Below are 17,276 nucleotides of genomic sequence, written 5' to 3'. Positions count from 1 at the left end.
GAGATAATCTTGTTTTGAGATCACAATTAAGGAATATTGTAATCCACCAAGTGTGTTCTGTAATATGGCAAGTATTATTTTTTAAAAAATATTATTTAATTAAAATATTATTTTTTTAATTTTAATATATTAACAATATATAAAAAAAAACATCTTAAAAAAATAATTTAATATCTTTTTAAACAAATAAAAATTGAAAAGCAGAAGACAATGCTGAAAATTCACTTAATAAATAAATTGTTACAAATTAATCACAAACCGATATAATCCATTCCTTTTTCTTTTTTCTTTTTTTCTTTTTAATGAGAAATTGCTTGGATTTTGGAACAATTGATTTAAGATATATTGTCTATCATATCTTCAATTAGACGACCTAACGAAGAGAATGAAGATCCACCATCCTTCAAGCTTTTCTCACTTATTCTGCTCATCTCTTTTACCTTCTTTCTCACTTCGCCATCCTCCTCCATGACATGTTTTATTGCTTTCACTATATCTTCACAAACAATTATCTCATTATCACCAAGAAAATCCCTCCTGTAATCCATTTTAATTTCCACAGCTAATCCCAAGTCAATCACCATTTGGAATGCATTAAGTTGTTGCTCTGCGTACAATGGCCAGGTAGCAACCGGAACACCAAATCTTACACTCTCTAGTGTAGAATTCCATCCGCAGTGCGATGCAAATCCTCCCACGGCTGGATGAGCTAAAATTTCCACCTGGGGAGCCCATCCAATCACCTTTCCGATCTTGATTGTACGATCCAAAAAACCTTCAGGCAAAATCTCTTGAAAATTTACATAATCACTTGGTGATTCCACTTTAACTTTCTGTGATGAAGGTTTACGCAACGACCACAAAAACCGATGTCCACAATGTTCTAGTGCACAAGCAATCTCTATCACCTGTTTTCCACAAAAACTTCCCCAGCTGCCGAAGCATAAGAACATAACTGATGATGGAGGTTGATCATCAAGCCATTCCATAATGTCCTTGCTCTCGTCCGACGGCAAATCACAAGCATCTCCTACATGTTTCAAAATGGGTCCAACTGGATACACAGGAGGGTTTTTGCCGTTAGAAAGAGAGTGAACCGCATAAGATTCGAACTCTAAAAATGTATTTACCAAGATACTCCTTGCTTCCCTCATTATTCTTGCATGTTCAAGAAATATAGTGAGGGATTCTTGCTTGAACACCATCGAAGGCAAGAGTTTAGCAGGAAGTGGGCTTGACAAACTCGGAATTTCTAACAGAGCATCCGAGTCCTTGAACTCAATAAGGTTCACCCCCTGATCATCATGAAGAGCCTGAAGATAAAACATGGAACCAATAAAAGCTGCACCTGAAGCAGAGAAAACATACCATGGAACCCCAAATCCATTAGCCACATCTTTCATCCCAGTAGCAAACGTATCAAAAATAAACCCAGCAAGTTGAGGTGAGTCCGGACTCAACTGGGACCGAGTTCTCATCTTCGAAACATATTCTTCGACATGGGGTTTTTGGCTTTCAATCATAGAAGTAAGCCAGTTACGGTCTTTAGTATCTTCTGTTTTGGACTCAAGATTCGGCAAGTTAACGACTCGCATACGATCAGGCAGAGTTGATGCAGCAAGTGACTCGGTGTATTTGGTGGTGCTGGGATCAAGAGCTGGATGCATTATGATGACAGTGGTGGAAAGCCTGTCATCACGTTGAACAAGAAGCTTAGCTACCTCTACCAGGGCCACAACATGACCCATAGCAGGTACCGGGATTAACACCACCCCTGCTTTCTTCATTTTTTTTCTTGAAAAATAAAAATTTTAAGGACGGAGGGACAGGGTGCGCTCTAAATAGATAAATAGATAGATCCAAAGATAACCCCACACACAGCACATCCCACGATAAATTAGAGTGATGTCATTGCTTACCTAGCTGTGAAATTAATTTCTAGAAAAAGACTGGAATATAAATTAATAATTATTAAAGTTCTAGAAGATAAGTTTTCATCGGATCGTCATGTTCCATGGGTAAAAAGAGGAAGAAGTCAATGATTCCAATTGCAGGTGTTCCAATATTAAAAGGAGAAGGTTCGGTTTATATATTGCTAGAATTATATGTTTAAATATGTTTAATTAATTATATGGTCTCACTAATTTTTTTTAAAAAATAACATTGATTAAAAAAATACTATAATTATAAGGTTTTTTAAACATATATTTTCAATTACAAACCCAAAAGCTATACCACTATACTTAAACATATTCTAAGTCTGAACTCTAGTATTTAAGATTGGTTTCTTTAAAACAAGTTTCCACCAATCTTCTAAGCTTTGATTAATTTACTAAATTTGCAATCTCCAAGATTCTAGATGCAGGCTTAATAAAAAAAAACCTTAATTTTAAATTAATTTAATATTAAAAAATATAACTAGAAAAAAACATATATTAATTTAAATTTTTTTATCAAAGTATAAAATAAAAATAGAAATAATAAAATAATGATAAAATCTGATAGGAAAAAACTTAAGAATAGTGAAATTATAAAAAAAATAATTTTAAAAATTATTTCAAATAAAATAAATAGTAATAAAAAAAATATGAATCAAATCTAACAGATAAAAAAATAAACGAGGATGAAATTAATTGAAAAAAATCTAATTTTATAAATGTTTTGAAATAAAAAAATAATGACCAAATATGAAGGAAAAATAAATTGAAAGGCTACTTTAAAAATTTAGAGGGTTGTATGCAATAATCGAGGAGAAGAGTGAAAAGAAGGGAAGAAAAAAAAATCATCTGCATCAAATTAAAGATAAGTAAGCCATACACGTTGTTTAGGGATGGAGGAGCTACCAAGATGATTTGAATACCATCCCAAAAGCTACCGTTTGGTCGCTTAACGCCTCTTTACTTGTGTATTGAATGGTGCATAAACAATCCACGTAATGACTCGTGTAATGCACGTGACAACTATCTTTTAAAACAATATTTATATTTATAAAATTATTAAATTGACCCTCAATTCTAGTTAAAAAAATGTTATTTTTAAGAGTAATTGAATCATTTACTGTACTTGAAAAAATGAAAATAAAAAAATGCCAATGGATGCTTGTTTAATTTTTTTATTTATTTTAAGAATAATGTTATTATCTCACTATGTTTTAGAAATATAAAAATATCGATTGATCACCTATCAATGGTAGTAACTAATGGATACCTGTAAAAAGATCATATTACCTATAATAACTAATTATTTAGTTATTTTTTAAAAGGATAAAAAGGGACCGCAAGATTTTTTTAGATTTTCTGTTGATGTTAATGCTCTTATTATCAGCACTCACAACAATCTCCCCATCACTCGTAGAATATCTTCTACTATCCATTTTAAGCTCCACTACTAATCCCAATTCAATCAACATGTTAAAAGCATTAAGTTGTTGTTCTGTACATATTCAAACACAACAATCGATCCTTACCACCATTAGAAGCTTATGCTAATGTTTGAATAGATTAAACTAAATCTCCACGAAATCACTATATGATAAAGTATTGGGTTTTAATTGTTTCATGGCACATGTACATTGTCTCCAGCAATGATCATATCTTTAATCAGACGACTCAATGAGGAGAATGAAGATCCACCTTCCATCATAGCTTTTCTACTCTTTTCACTCAATTCTTTCAGCCTTTTCAATTTATGGCCATCATGCTCCATGCCACTTTTTATTCCTCTCTCAATTTCCTTAGCACCCAAAATTGTTTCATTGCCAATCAAAAACTCTCTTCTATAATCCATTTTGATTTCCACTGCCAATCCCAACTCAACCACTACTTCAAAAGCATTAAATTGTTGTTCTGCATACATCGGCCATGTAGCAAGGGGAACACCAAACCATACACTCTCTAGTATAGAATTCCATCCGCAATGTGATATAAATTCTCTGATGGAAGGATGAGCCAAGACATCCACTTGTGGCGCCCATCCAATAACCTTTCCAATCTTCGCTGTTCGATCCAAGAATCCATCTGGAAAGACTTCTTGTTGATATGCATGATCAACTAAGAAATCGATCTTTCCCTCTGATGGAGGTTTGCGCAAGGACCACAAGAATCGATGTCCACTATGTTCTAGTGCCCACGCGATCTCTTTCACTTGATCCACGCTGAAACTTCCCATGCTCCCGAAACAGAGGAACACCACCGAGGACGGAGGCTGATCATCAAGCCATAGCATGATGTCCCTATAGCTGTTGCTTCCATCTGAACCCACATCATGGACATCACCCTTGAGATTCAAAATCGGTCCTACTGGATAAACAGCAGGGTTTTCACCATTAGAAAGATACTTAACAGCATGAGATTCCACCTCTTCAAATGTATTGAGAATAATACCCTTAGCTTCTCTAAACCTTCTTACATGGTAAAGAACAACAGGAAGTGTGTCTTTGCTAAGCATGACCGAAGGGAAAACCTTAACAGGAAGTGGGTTCACCAAAGTCGGTATTTCAAACTCAGCATCCACGTCCCTTAATTCAGTAAGGTCCACTTCCTGCTTATCATGAAGATCCTGCATATGAAACTGGAAACCAAGAAAAGCAGCGCTAGATGTGAAGTAAATATAAGAGGGGACACCAAATTCATTGGCCACATCAATCATTCCTGTACAAAACATGTCAAGAATAAAGCATGCAAGTCGAGGGGGCTTAGGGTTTAACTCTGACTGAGTTATGAGCTTGGAAACAAATTCTTTGACATGGGGTTTCTGGCTTTCTATCAAAGAAGTGACAAACTTAGAGGGATGATCATTTGATGTGTTGGTTTTATCACTAGGTAGGTCAATGAATTGGATATTAGTGGATTTGGAAGAAGCAGTGAGTGACTCAGTGTACTTGCTGATTCTGGAGTCTAAAGCTAGCCTAATGATGATAACAGTGATGGAAACTCTGTCATCACGATCAACAAGGAGTTTTGCTAACTCCATCATTGAAGCAAGGTGGCCAATACCTGGGGAAGGTACAAGCACCAGCTCCGCTTTCTTCATTTTGCTAAAAATTCGGCTACAAGAGATTTTTGTGATGCGCGTAGAAGGTAATGAATTTGTGGTGTTTAGAGTTGGATCCCTGTTTATACGCGTGGCGATTCTGCCAACCAAATTTAAGGATTGGAAGGATACAAGATAGAATAGGAAGGATTTTTATAAACCTTCCAACTCCCTGTTCGGGATGTGGAGGAGGACATGATTAAGTCTTATAATTTTTGTCTCATTTTTCCTTTGTTAACATTTGTTTTTAAAAAAAAAAATTAAAATCTATAAATCTATATTAGAAGTGTAAATAAAAAAAGTATGTGGTTTATAGTTATAATTAAATACTTTATTGTAATTTTAAAATTAAACTTGGCTCAACAACTGCATACCTTACCCAACTCTCCCATGACTTTCCCTCGCCCAGACCACAGATAGTACTAGAGGAAGGCATGGTTTAGAATCAAACACGTTGAGATGGTTAGTTAGCTTAGATGGTGACCTATGCTATTAATTTTCTAACTTTCCCTCATACATCATGAATCATGATGCTTTTTGGGCAAGACGTTGAGTGCTGAGACTTGGACATGTTCATTGAAATGTAAATGGTTGCAGCAGAGAAAAAGGCGGGGTTTCACAAAGCATAGGAAAACCACTGGCTATGGAGCTTGATCATCAAGCCATTCCATGTTACAGAGGAGGGGTTTTACCATCCGAAAAGGCGTTGATTACATGGGATTCAAGCTCCATTAATGTCTTTACCACAATACCTCTTGCTTCTTTATACCTTATTGCATTGCCGAAGTAAATAGGATGCCAGTCTTTGTTCAACACAACAAAAGGCATAACATTTGAAGGAACCGTGTTAATAATGCCTGGCAACATGAACTCAGCATGAGTCCTTGAACTTGTTGGTGCCCACACTCTTCTTGTCATTAAGAGATGCATACAAGTTAGTGATTGTTTCTCCGGTACAACCATATTTTTCAAAAAATTAGTTTTTTTTTTAATGTTTTTGATCATTTTCATATGTTAATATTAAAAATAAAATTTTAAAAATAATAATAAAATATTATTTTGATGAAATAAAATAAAATAAAAAAACAACCTACACCATAATCTCACAAACACGCTCAAAGCATAAGACTGAAAGCAGCTGCACTTGATGCTTAGAAAACATATGAAGGAACACCAAATTCGTTAGGCATGTCTATCATTGTTGTATAGAACATGCCAACAACAAATCCAGCAAGTTGAGGTGACTCGGAGCTTGGTTCAGACTGATCAAGCTAGGAGACAACATTTTTAAGATGGGGTTTTCGGCTCTCAATGAATGAACTAAGGAAGTCGATGCCAGGACTAGTTTGCTAATCACTAGGGAGGTCAACGAATTGGATATGAGCAGAGACTGAGGCAGAGACTGATTCAATACACTCCTTTATCTTGCTGTCTAATGGTGGGCATTTCATGACAAAAACAGTTATGGAGAGTCTGTCATCACGGTCAACCATTCGTTTTGCAATCTCTACTGCGGGTACAAGGAGGCCAACACCCGGTAAAGAGACAAAAACAAGCTTCGATTTCTTCAATAATGTCTCCTCTGCACATCAGCAACATGAGACAGCAATTCTGTAATTTTTAGTTTGTATCATCTCTAAAAGAGTTTATGGATGATCAGAGTGTGTGAATTGTGGTACGAAGAAAAATGGAGGTAAGACAATAAAAAAGACAAGAAAAAAAGAGGCAAAACGTGGCATATTAGGATATGTGAAGGCATAAGAAGAACGGAAGTACCTATTTGATCAGGATTAAAGACATCCCGTTATCCTTTTCTGGAAGCTCTTCCCTCTTTTCTTTTCCATGAAAGACAAAGTGGATGTGCAGTGGAAAAAAATGGGAGTGCATGACACAGTCTTCTCTGTCACTGTATGTTCAAAAAGAAATCCATGTGGCCTGAAGTTAATGATGCTTGAGTGACGAACAATGCAGGACGACTGGTTCCTAGACTGGAAGTGCTAGGCCATGAGCTGTACACGATTTCTTCATATTCTGCAAATCCAGATGACATATGCCGCGGTCAAAACGCGCACTTGCATAAAGAATATGCATCACAGACTTAAAATATTGATTGCGTCTCTTTCTTTTTGGAAATGAAAAGGATAAATAAAAGCTAATCAACATCCTCCTTGTTCATAAAAAAACAGAAACAGAAAGAATAATGTATTATTCTCCTTTCTTACTGTAACAATTTTTCCCATCATCCATCTTCATTTGTTCTTCCATTTATATGCCAAACTGATTTAAATATTTGCTCTAATCATGCATCCCAGATTGTTTGGGAAGAAAAAAAAACAGGTCTAAGTTATCTGCATGTACAATGGTCAACAAGGTTTGTTAACAAGTATTCCAGGGAAACATAAAAGGTTTGAACTCTATATAAACAGAACGATCCAGTATTCAGGAAATTGCATACAGTTTCCATTTCTCTTCAGTTTAGATACCCATAACTGCAAGAAGCTTCTTCCAGTAAGAATCTGAATATGACTCCATTGACCGTGTGCATGAGACTGACCTGAATAGATAGGTAAGGAGGCTTTTTAAAGGCTGCTTCAGAATTCAGAGAGCTCATCTAACCCCATTTGGCTTGTTCCGAGTAGCTGAAGATGACACCATAGACCATGTAGACATGGGCAGCAGCCAGAAAGAATCTTTTTTTTTTCAAACAGATTTATTGACTGGTTCCAGAAATCTAAGCCTGCAATCCAGCATAGTTTCCAAATTGTTGTACTGGACAAACATTCCACAAATAGACCGACCACAGTATTATATCATATACTGATCAGTACAAATGTAGCCACAATTAAAAGCAACAAGCAGCTGCCAGTAGCTAACTATACCGAGTTTGCCAAAATGTAATTTGTTAGACAATATTCCCCATATAACACCAAAAACGTCTAGAACTTATTCCAATTCATTCATGGATTGATTTGAGGACTACGATCACTTTTTTTCATCTCCATAGCCAATCCTGCCAACATTTCATATATTTTATCAGAGTGAGGGTGGTCTTGATCTTTCGATGTAAAACAGGCCACAGAACCTCCGATATCAATCCAACTGGAGCCAACTTCCTTTTGCAAACCCTTTTCCCTCATCTCTCTCCTTACTTTATCAACATTTACCCAGTTTCCTTCCTCAGCATATATATTGGAGAGCAAAACATGATAGCCTGTAATGTTGCCTGTTTTCTCCATTTCAAGCAATTTCTTGGAAACAACTTCTCCCAATTCAACGTGTTCATGGAGTCTGCAAGCCCCTAGAAGTGATCCCCAGATTTCCAACACATTGCCAGCTTCACCCAATTGTTTAACAAACTCGTATGCTTCAACCACCCTACCAACTCTCCCTAACATGTCTGTAACACAGCAATAGTGCGGAGTTGAGGGTTGAATCTTAAAATCCTTCTCCATTGACTCAAATATTTGAAGACCTTCATCAACCAAACCTGAGTGACTGCAAGCTGACAAGACAGCAATAAAAGTTATGGCATCGGGTTCAATCCCGGATTTCTTCATTGAGTGAAACAAGGAGAGAGCTCTCTCGCCCATCCCATGTTGACCATAGGCCAATATCATTGTTGTATAGGTGACAGAGTTTTTGTCTGGTAATTTGGTAAACACACTTTCAGCATAATTGATTGAGCCTGATTTCGAGTACATGTCAACAAGGGAAGTGCTGACAAATATATTTTTGTCCAACAGTAGCCGAATGGAGACTCCATGGAGTTGCTTTCCCAAATCTATATTTCCCACAGGATTACAGGCTGGGAGAATGGTTGCTAAAGTTACAGCATTAGGCATTACATTTTTCTCAAGCATTTGTCTAAAGGTAACAAAAGCTTCTTCTACTAGCCCATGCTGTGTGTACCCAGCGATCATAGCATTCCACGTGGCTTGATCTCTATTGTTCACATTGCTTCTCTCAAAAATCCGTTGTGAAAGCCTAATCAGGCCACATTTTGCATACATGTCTATAAGATAAGCATCCATTCCTTCAAATTGTATCCCATGCCTAAGAAGATAAGCATAGGTCTGCTTTCCAATTTCCTGGCTTCTAAGGTTAGAGGCTGCAGAAAGTAGAGCAGTCACTGTCACAGAATCAATTGCAAACCCTTGCTTCTGCATCTCATATACAAGCCTCAACCCCTCATCATCCATTCCATTCTGTACAAAAGCAGAAATCATGGTATTCCAAGATACAACATCTCTTTCCACCATCTTCTCGAATACTTCAAAAGAAGTCTGGACAGAATTGCACCTTGAGTACATCACAATGATTGCATTCGTTATCATCACGGGAAATACTGCTAGATTCTTAATCACAAAGGCATGCAGTTGTTGAGCCAAGTCCAAACACTGCAGCTGTGAAACAGCCGTTAAAACCGAGAGAAAGGTTACATCATCAAGAACCGTCTGTTCTGTTTCCACAGCTTTAACGAAAAGATCAATGCCTTCAATCAAAAGATTATTCTGTACATATCCACCAATCATAGTGTTCCAAATCTCCGTATTCTTCTCCAAACAATGGTCAAAAACCTTCCTAGCAAAATCAATATGTCCAAGCTCTGCAAACATGAATATCACCGAGCTCACAACAAACAAGTCATTCACATATTCACTACCCATTTTAACAAGCATCCCATAAAGAACATCAGCATTCTTAAAATCTCCAACACTCGAAAAAGCAGGAAAAACGTTGACAAAACTAACCGGACTCGGTTTAATCCCCATTTTCATCACCACCCTAAATAGCCTAATTGCTTCCACATATCTTTCTGTCTTCACATACCAAGAAACCATAGTATTCCAAGCAACAACATCTCTCTTTCTCATTGTATCAAAAACTTTATGCACTAAATCATACTTGGAGCAATCTAAATAACTCAAACAACCCACATTACTCAAACAACTAGAGTACATATTCAAAAGGGAATTATAGACAATTCTACTCGGATTTGATAAACACCGAATAAGATGACAATGAATGGCTTTACCAATCTTTAAACTGCGCGTTTCAGCGCAAGCTTTGAGTGTAGAAGAGTAAGTATAGGAATCAAATTTGGTGCCAAGACTTGAACTTTTTAACTTAGAATAGAACAAAATGGCTTCAAGAGGCAAGTTATTGCAAATGAAGCCAATTATGATGGTGTTACAAATGACAGTGGTTGGGCGGGGAAATGTGTCAAACAGTTGGCGTGCAATATGGGGCTGGCCTTCTTGGCAAAGCTTGCTTAATCGAGAGCGAATTGATGGGGTTTTAAGAGATGGGCTTGGTGGCGGCGAGATTCTAAAGAGAGAAGTTTTCTGGGTTTTATTAGAAGGGTCATGGGAAGGTGTGGAGAGAGGGATTGGAAGTGATGATGAAGAAGTAGAGGCCATGGCCATGGATTGTTTGTGTCTGGTTGTGATGCTGTTAGTTTTCTGGTTGGTAGTTGAACTTGAAGCTCTTTCCTTTGAGGGTAAATTTCAATTTGCCCCTTATGTTTATGAATTGTCTCAATTTCACTTAAAATATTTGTTTTTGACATTACCTAGAAGGCTAGACATGATTGAAAAAGGGTAATATTGAAAACCTCCCAATACATCAAGGGTGTATTTATAAAGTAGCCATTCTTCTATTTTATCATGGAATGGGAAGCTTATGCAGCTTAGTTTGGGTTTTTCTGAGCTTGGTGGGCTGGGCTTGTCCAGCATAAAAAGAAAAAACAAAAACTAAGCCTGGTCAGGCCTTATTGGAGTTTATATAGGTCAGCTCTAGGTCACAAGGACCAATGTCCCACATAAATTGTGCCCGAGAGGTCCGTCCCTTCACTTGACCTCTAATTAAAATTTCTTAAAAGAAAAACTAAAAGGGATGAACGAATCATTTATTGTAATTCAGAATGGTGAAATTATTATTTTATTCTTGATAAACAAAAAAAAAACGTACAGTTCATTGAGGTAAAACAAATTTTCCATATTATCAGGTCGCCATCAGGGATAAATTTATCTTTTTTTATTTTTTTAACATATTAAAATAACTAAATAATCTTTTTAAAAAATTAAAATATCATTCAAGAATTTTTAATCTTTTATCTTTTTTAATATAATAAAATAACTAAGTTATCTTTATAAACAAAAATTGCTCAGCTACTTTTAGAATCTTTTTCATATTTTGACTATTATTTTTTTTTGAATAATAATCAAGTAGATTAAAAAATAATTTAAAAAGTTGAATAAATATAAAGTATTTTTTAAAAAAAAATGATTCACAAATGCAATGCAAGCTTTTAGCGAGTAGGTTGCTTTCGTTGTCATTGAATGTCATGTATTACGACAGATAAACGATAATTTCTAGAGCGGTATTTGAATCTTATATTTTTATTATCTCATGTTTTTTCAATTTCATCTTTTAATATGTATTTAATCGAAGATTGAGCTCCATTTTTTTCTTAGGATTTCTTACTAATTATTAAATTAGCCTTACTAATCAACTTTTAAAGTAATTGTTAAGTTACTTTATGATTTTTTTTTTGTTTTTTATGTTGTTGCTTTAATAGTGTGTGCGGTCTTTTTCGATGTTGTAGTTCACACTTCATAGCGGTGTTAAAACTATCTTGATGAGTTTTTCTGGTGGTGAGGCGATGTTTGGGCAAAGTAACTTTAAGCTTCTAACTAAAATTTATTTCTTCTCCCTCAAGTATGATATTGACAGCTCACTTTTTATAGTTAATTATTGTCAAATTTTTCTGTTCACTTTATTTGCTATTAACACCTTTTATTTAATCATATTATTAAATTAACTGAGTTTATTGAACCCAGTCAAGGCAATGATCAGGATCTTTAATTTTTTTTCTTTCTTAAAAATATTTATGTCACTTCAACATTCTTTTTTACAGTAAAAAAGAATTTAACCAGGTAATTTGTGTTATGTTTAGTTAGTGTTTTAGAATAAAAGAGTCAACAAATACATATAGAAAAAAAAACATATTTGATTAAAGAGACATAAAATAAATTTATTTATAAAATAGTTTTGAATTAAATTTTATATTTTTAAAATAAAAAATAGATAAAAACATTTCCCTTTTAATAAAAACATCTTATTAACTACTTTTCATAAAAGGTTAAAAGTTTTAATTCATTGTTTAAAAAGGATTTTGCACTTTCGTCTCTAACTTCTTCTGATCAATTCGGCTATGCTCTATAGTTTGTTGACATCTTTGCTCACATATACAATTTCAAGGATGCAGAAACAAAGAAAAATGGCATCATTCCTTACGTATCACTTCTTTTGGTTTTATCTTTAGACCGACTTTCATATATTTGAGAAATAAATCTCTCTTCCATTGAGTTTTATAGGGGGATAAACAGTTATGAGAATTTTTTTTAGATTGTGTTACTGAATTAATATTTAATTATAATCCTATATATAATTTGGAAGTAATTAAACCCACAAATTAAAAACCAGCTAAGTCTTGAGACAACACCTCAAGAGGTTAATTATGAGACCATATATAAAGAACAAAGAAATATCTTCATAGCCACCAGAGAGTCACAAGCCATATCGAATTTGCCAAATTCTTGCTTGATCAAGATGAAACTCTTTACTTGGATACCTTCAATCAATTACTCTCCACCATCTATTTAGTATGAATTGTATCACCCATTCTAAAGAAACCACTTGCACGTTTCATCCTAACATTATTCACGATATTGATTACATACAGATATATCGATAAAATGTTTTATCGATATATTTTAGAGATAATAAAAATTATTTTTTTTAATATAGTTATAATTAATGATTTTTTTTGTTATTTATTTTTTTCTTAATAGAATCACTGATGTAATAAAAAATTATTAATAATATTTGGAGGGGTTTTTTGAAAATTTTCTTTTGACTTTATAAACCTCTCTGGTCATATCTCATCAACCCATAATCATATATCATCAAAAACTTAATAAAATTTTTCATTCATCAACTTTTCAATTTTTTTCATTCGTTATATGCCTATTTTATTTTTGTTATTTGAATGCTTATCTTTCAAATATTTTATAACCGGGTGTTTTGTCCCTATTTTTGTTCTGATATAATTTGTCAAATGTGCACAACTTTTTTGGTTTGTTTCTAATTGAGTACTTGTATTTCCTTATTTAAGTATCTGCATTTTTTATTGATTTTATTTGATTATCTCAATTTTCAATAATTTACTAATCAAATATTTTTCAATTATTTAATTAATAGTTAACGTTTCCACCAATTGACATCCTTAATTAAACAATTAAATAAAAAAACTAGAAATACGCCCATTTAAATAAAAAATAGAAATACAAACACTTAATTGAAAATAAATTAAAAAAATCGTATATATTTGATCAACATATCATCCTATTGTTAAAGTAATTCTGATCAAACATAAAAGGAGGCTAGAATTCTCAATAAGATGTTTATTATGAATGCTTTAGGTTAACCTAAATACAAAGGAATTATATATAGATTAAACTGAAAATACTATTCTACCCTTAATAAATAAAACTAGATAAATATTACTTAACATCTCCCCTCAAACTCACGATGCGGCATCTACAAGCATCGAGAGTTTGCCAACTAGAAAACGAAAATGAGATATGGAATGTGTCTTGGTAAAGAAATCTGCAAGGAAGAATGAACAAAAGGCAAAGTAATGGTGCCATGCTTGAGATGATGACGAGTAAGATGACAATCGATCTCAATGTGCTTAGTTCGCTCATAAAAACCGAGTTGTGAGCAATCTGAATAGAACTCTGGTTGTCACAATTCATAGGAGTAGGATGAGAAAAGAAAACTCTCATATCAGCAAGTAACCAACGTAACCAAACAATCTCTTTGGTAGTAGATGCCATGACAGAAGCTGAAGGAAAGTTGAAATACCAGATTTTGCAGAAGCGGAAGACAAAATATCACTCCAAAATTTTTTATTTTTCTTGCAGAAACTTAACTCAAATACCAAATTGCATAAACTGAAGAGAAGATGAAATACCAAAACAATTGCAGAGACAGAACAGAAATACCAAATTGCAGAAGCTGATACCAAATTGCAGAACAGAAATACCAAATTGCAGAAGCTGATTCCAAATTGCAGAAACTGAAGAGAAGACGAAATACCAAAACAATTGCAGAGACAGATAGAAATACCAAATTGCAGAAGCTGATTCCAAATTGCAGAAACTGAAGAGAAGACGAAATACCAAAACAATTGCAGAGACAGATAGAAATACCAAATTGCAGAAGCTGATTCCAAATTGCAGAAACTGAAGAGAAGACGAAATACCAAAACAATTGCAGAGACAGAACATAAATACCAAATTGCAGAAGCTGATACCAAATTGCAGAGACTGATGAGAAGACGAAATACCAAAACAATTGCAGAGGCAGAACAGAAATATCAAATTGCAGAAGCTGAAAAATCTAAAATAAAGTTTCAGATATTAATTCTTCAGCCGCAAGTACAAAACTTGATCTTCATCCTCCATCTTTTAATAGGTCAAACAACTCATGTCTGATGTTTTGAAAAATGAATCTGAAGTTAAGCTTCATAGGAATGCATTGAGCGTGCTGGAACATCCTACAGGGAATGAAGTGGATGATGATAACAATTTTGATACGAGCAGTGGCTCTGACATTGGTGAACATGATTTCTACAAGGGCAGCGAGTTCCATAAAATTAACAAGCCAAGAGTTCGATCAACTAGGCTCTGATACCATGTTAAAGTAATTCTGATCAAACATAAAAGGAGGCTAGAATTCTCAATAAGATGTTTATTATGAATGCTTTAGGTTAACCTAAATACAAAGGAATTATATATAGATTAAACTGAAAATACTATTCTACCCTTAATAAATAAAACTAGATAAATATTACTTAACACCTATCACATCTTAATCCAACAATCATTTCAGCATAAGACAGGGGAAAACATCTGATCAATAAAAAATGAAAATTTAGGTGAATAGAAAAATAAAAGTAGAGATATTGAAAAGTTTTATGAGGCTAATATTTCCTGATACATCCCCCTTGACTCCAAACATCGACCATTCCACTCCTTCCAATTAGCTGTATGCGATTAGGCATGCATGTGTTTTAGGTCATCAATGGGACCATAAATTGATCTCGAATCAGATGAACACTTTAGAAAGAGTGGATGGACAAGTGTGTTAGGTGTGCAGTCAAAACATACAACAGTATGGAACCTAACTTTAGTACTGCGACAGCATTTTAGAAACTCGTGGTAAAATTTCAGCCACATTTATTAGTATCAAACTATATATTATAAAACATTAAGTTAAAAATCAAATTTGATTATCTAATAACAAATTAAAAAAACATTATGGAACCTAATTCTTAAACAACCTAATATTAAAAAATAAAATTGAAGATAAAAACCAAATAAAACAAAATAAAAATTGGGTCGTTGAAGGGTAAAATTAAAAAATAATATATATTTAATTAAAAAATGATAAAAAAATAAACAGAATCAATTCGGATAAACTTGTCAAACTTGTGACTCGGGTCAACTCGATCGGAATAACCCCGTGAAAAGAAAATCAAAAAAATTACGAAGCTTAATAAAAAAAATATTCAATTAAAAAGGACCTAAAAAATAAATAGAGTCAACTTGGGTCAATTTGTCAAACCCGTGACTTGAATCAAGAGACCAAGATAAAACCATAGAAAGCAAATCGAAAAAATTTATGAAGCCTAGTTCTTAATTAACCTATTATTGAAAGATAAAATTGAAAATAAAATCAATTAGAAAAAATAGCTCTAGTCCCCTCGGGCAAATTGTTAAATCCGCGACCTAGATCATAAAAACAAGATAAATTTATAAAAAATAAATCAAAATAAATTATGAACCCTCACTTCTAACTAAAAAAATAAAAACATTATTCTAATGAATTGTATTTTATAGATGTAACTATAATGATTTAGTCATACCATTTAATATTTTGTTAGTTTAGCCCCCAATATTTTTGATAGATAAGAATAAGTTAGCTCTCAAACTCTAAAATCATCGAAGTTCACCACTTTTTATTTTTTATTTTTATTTTTTTATATCATAGATATATTTTTAAACACAATCCATAAGAACGAGAAATAACTCACTAGCTCGAGGTCCCTAGCAATCACATGCTTAAATGTAAGTTGTGAAATACAAGTGGTAGGATTTAAATTAAAGATGTCTTTTCTTTTTAATTGACTCATTATAACTTGATTATTGTCGGTTAAACTATTAACTCACTTGTACTTTTATTGTTAATTTAGTGCTAATATTTCTATCCAATCCAATCCAATCTAATTAAAGACAAACTATCCATGTTATAAGAAATATAAAAAATCATTAGAATTTACTCTTCGCCATCTTATTTAAGATTTAAATCTTGATGGTTTAAAAACAATGAATCTTTTAATTATCGAATTAATAGAATCTTATATAATTATGAGATTTTTAAGTACTTATAATATATGGAAAGTATCTTAATTTTTTTTATGTTTGTTATTTTTATTAATATGTTTTTCTTTAAGTCTCTAAACTTGAGATTTGACTTCTTTAAGTAGTTAAGAGTATTAATTATTTGGATATAATAATTTTATTGTTAGAAGATTAATTATACTCAATTAAAAAATATATTTAATACTTGAGAAAGATAAGGTTTAGGAATTAAGATGGTTGGACAGTATAATAAATTTTATTCATTAAAGAATTAAGAAAAATGAAAGCATTTGATTTAAAAAATCTTTATTCCTTGAATTTTTAACCTCCTAACACACCTCTAAAACAAACTCGATCAAATTGCAGAATATTTAAGTTTATGCACTAATTTATCTTTAGATTTAAAGATGGGGTTTGATTTAAAAATATCTTTAGATTAAGACATTGCAACACCCCGGAAGATCCTCCACCTTTTCTCTTTGGACTTAAAGATACTCAGCATGTACCTGTTTAGAAATTCAGCTAGTAATAAATTATTTTTTGAAGTATTTTTTTTTAATATATTAAAATAATTTTTTTATTTTTAAAATTTATTTTTGATATTTATATATCAAAATATCTAAAAATACATAAAAAATAATTTAAATATAAAAAAATTAAAAATTTTAAAAATACAGTGAAACCACAATATGAAATAGCCACACACAGGCGTGTGTGTTTGTGTGTGTATATATATATATTTGCATATGCAAC

General features: G+C 33.1%; 3 protein-coding genes across 6 annotated transcripts; all 3 read right to left on the bottom strand.

Moving 5' to 3' along the window:
- Window positions 1–211: 211 nt before the first annotated feature.
- Window positions 212–1,822, bottom strand: LOC133688358 (anthocyanidin 3-O-glucosyltransferase 6-like). The gene has a single exon (XM_062107826.1). It carries the CDS (start codon window positions 1,785–1,787, stop codon window positions 336–338), a length of 1,452 nt encoding a protein of 483 aa, XP_061963810.1. The 5' UTR covers window positions 1,788–1,822; the 3' UTR covers window positions 212–335.
- A 1,690-nt stretch (window positions 1,823–3,512) lies between these two features.
- LOC133688357 (anthocyanidin 3-O-glucosyltransferase 6-like) lies at window positions 3,513–5,236 on the bottom strand. Its single transcript, XM_062107825.1, has one exon. It carries the CDS (start codon window positions 5,029–5,031, stop codon window positions 3,556–3,558), a length of 1,476 nt encoding a protein of 491 aa, XP_061963809.1. The 5' UTR covers window positions 5,032–5,236; the 3' UTR covers window positions 3,513–3,555.
- Window positions 5,237–6,154: 918 nt separating this feature from the next.
- Window positions 6,155–10,604, bottom strand: LOC133688356 (pentatricopeptide repeat-containing protein At3g22150, chloroplastic). 4 transcript variants are annotated; one of them, XM_062107823.1, is made up of 3 exons: window positions 7,254–10,604; window positions 6,808–7,062; window positions 6,155–6,613 (listed from the first exon to the last, which is right to left on the bottom strand). In XM_062107823.1, exon 1 carries the CDS (start codon window positions 10,455–10,457, stop codon window positions 7,989–7,991), a length of 2,469 nt encoding a protein of 822 aa, XP_061963807.1. In that variant the 5' UTR covers window positions 10,458–10,604; the 3' UTR covers window positions 6,155–6,613; window positions 6,808–7,062; window positions 7,254–7,988. The 4 variants fall into 4 exon arrangements, with proteins under 4 accessions (XP_061963807.1, XP_061963808.1, XP_061963806.1 ...); XM_062107824.1 differs by having other exon boundaries at window positions 7,487–10,604; XM_062107822.1 differs by having other exon boundaries at window positions 6,155–6,642; window positions 7,586–10,604.
- Between the last annotated feature and the right edge of the window lie 6,672 nt (window positions 10,605–17,276).

The sequence above is a fragment of the Populus nigra genome, chromosome 3 (genome assembly GCF_951802175.1).
Source record: "Populus nigra chromosome 3, ddPopNigr1.1, whole genome shotgun sequence".
NCBI lineage: Eukaryota > Viridiplantae > Streptophyta > Magnoliopsida > Malpighiales > Salicaceae > Populus > Populus nigra.
This window is presented reverse-complemented; position numbering and strand designations above follow the sequence as displayed.

What these genes read in the sequence shown, in the direction of transcription:
- LOC133688357 (XM_062107825.1), bottom strand. Translation starts at nt 5,031, where the DNA reads ATGAAGAAAGCGGAGCTGGTGCTTGTACCTTCCCCAGGTATTGGCCAC.
- LOC133688358 (XM_062107826.1), bottom strand. Translation starts at nt 1,787, where the DNA reads ATGAAGAAAGCAGGGGTGGTGTTAATCCCGGTACCTGCTATGGGTCAT.
- LOC133688356 (XM_062107823.1), bottom strand. Translation starts at nt 10,457, where the DNA reads ATGGCCATGGCCTCTACTTCTTCATCATCACTTCCAATCCCTCTCTCC.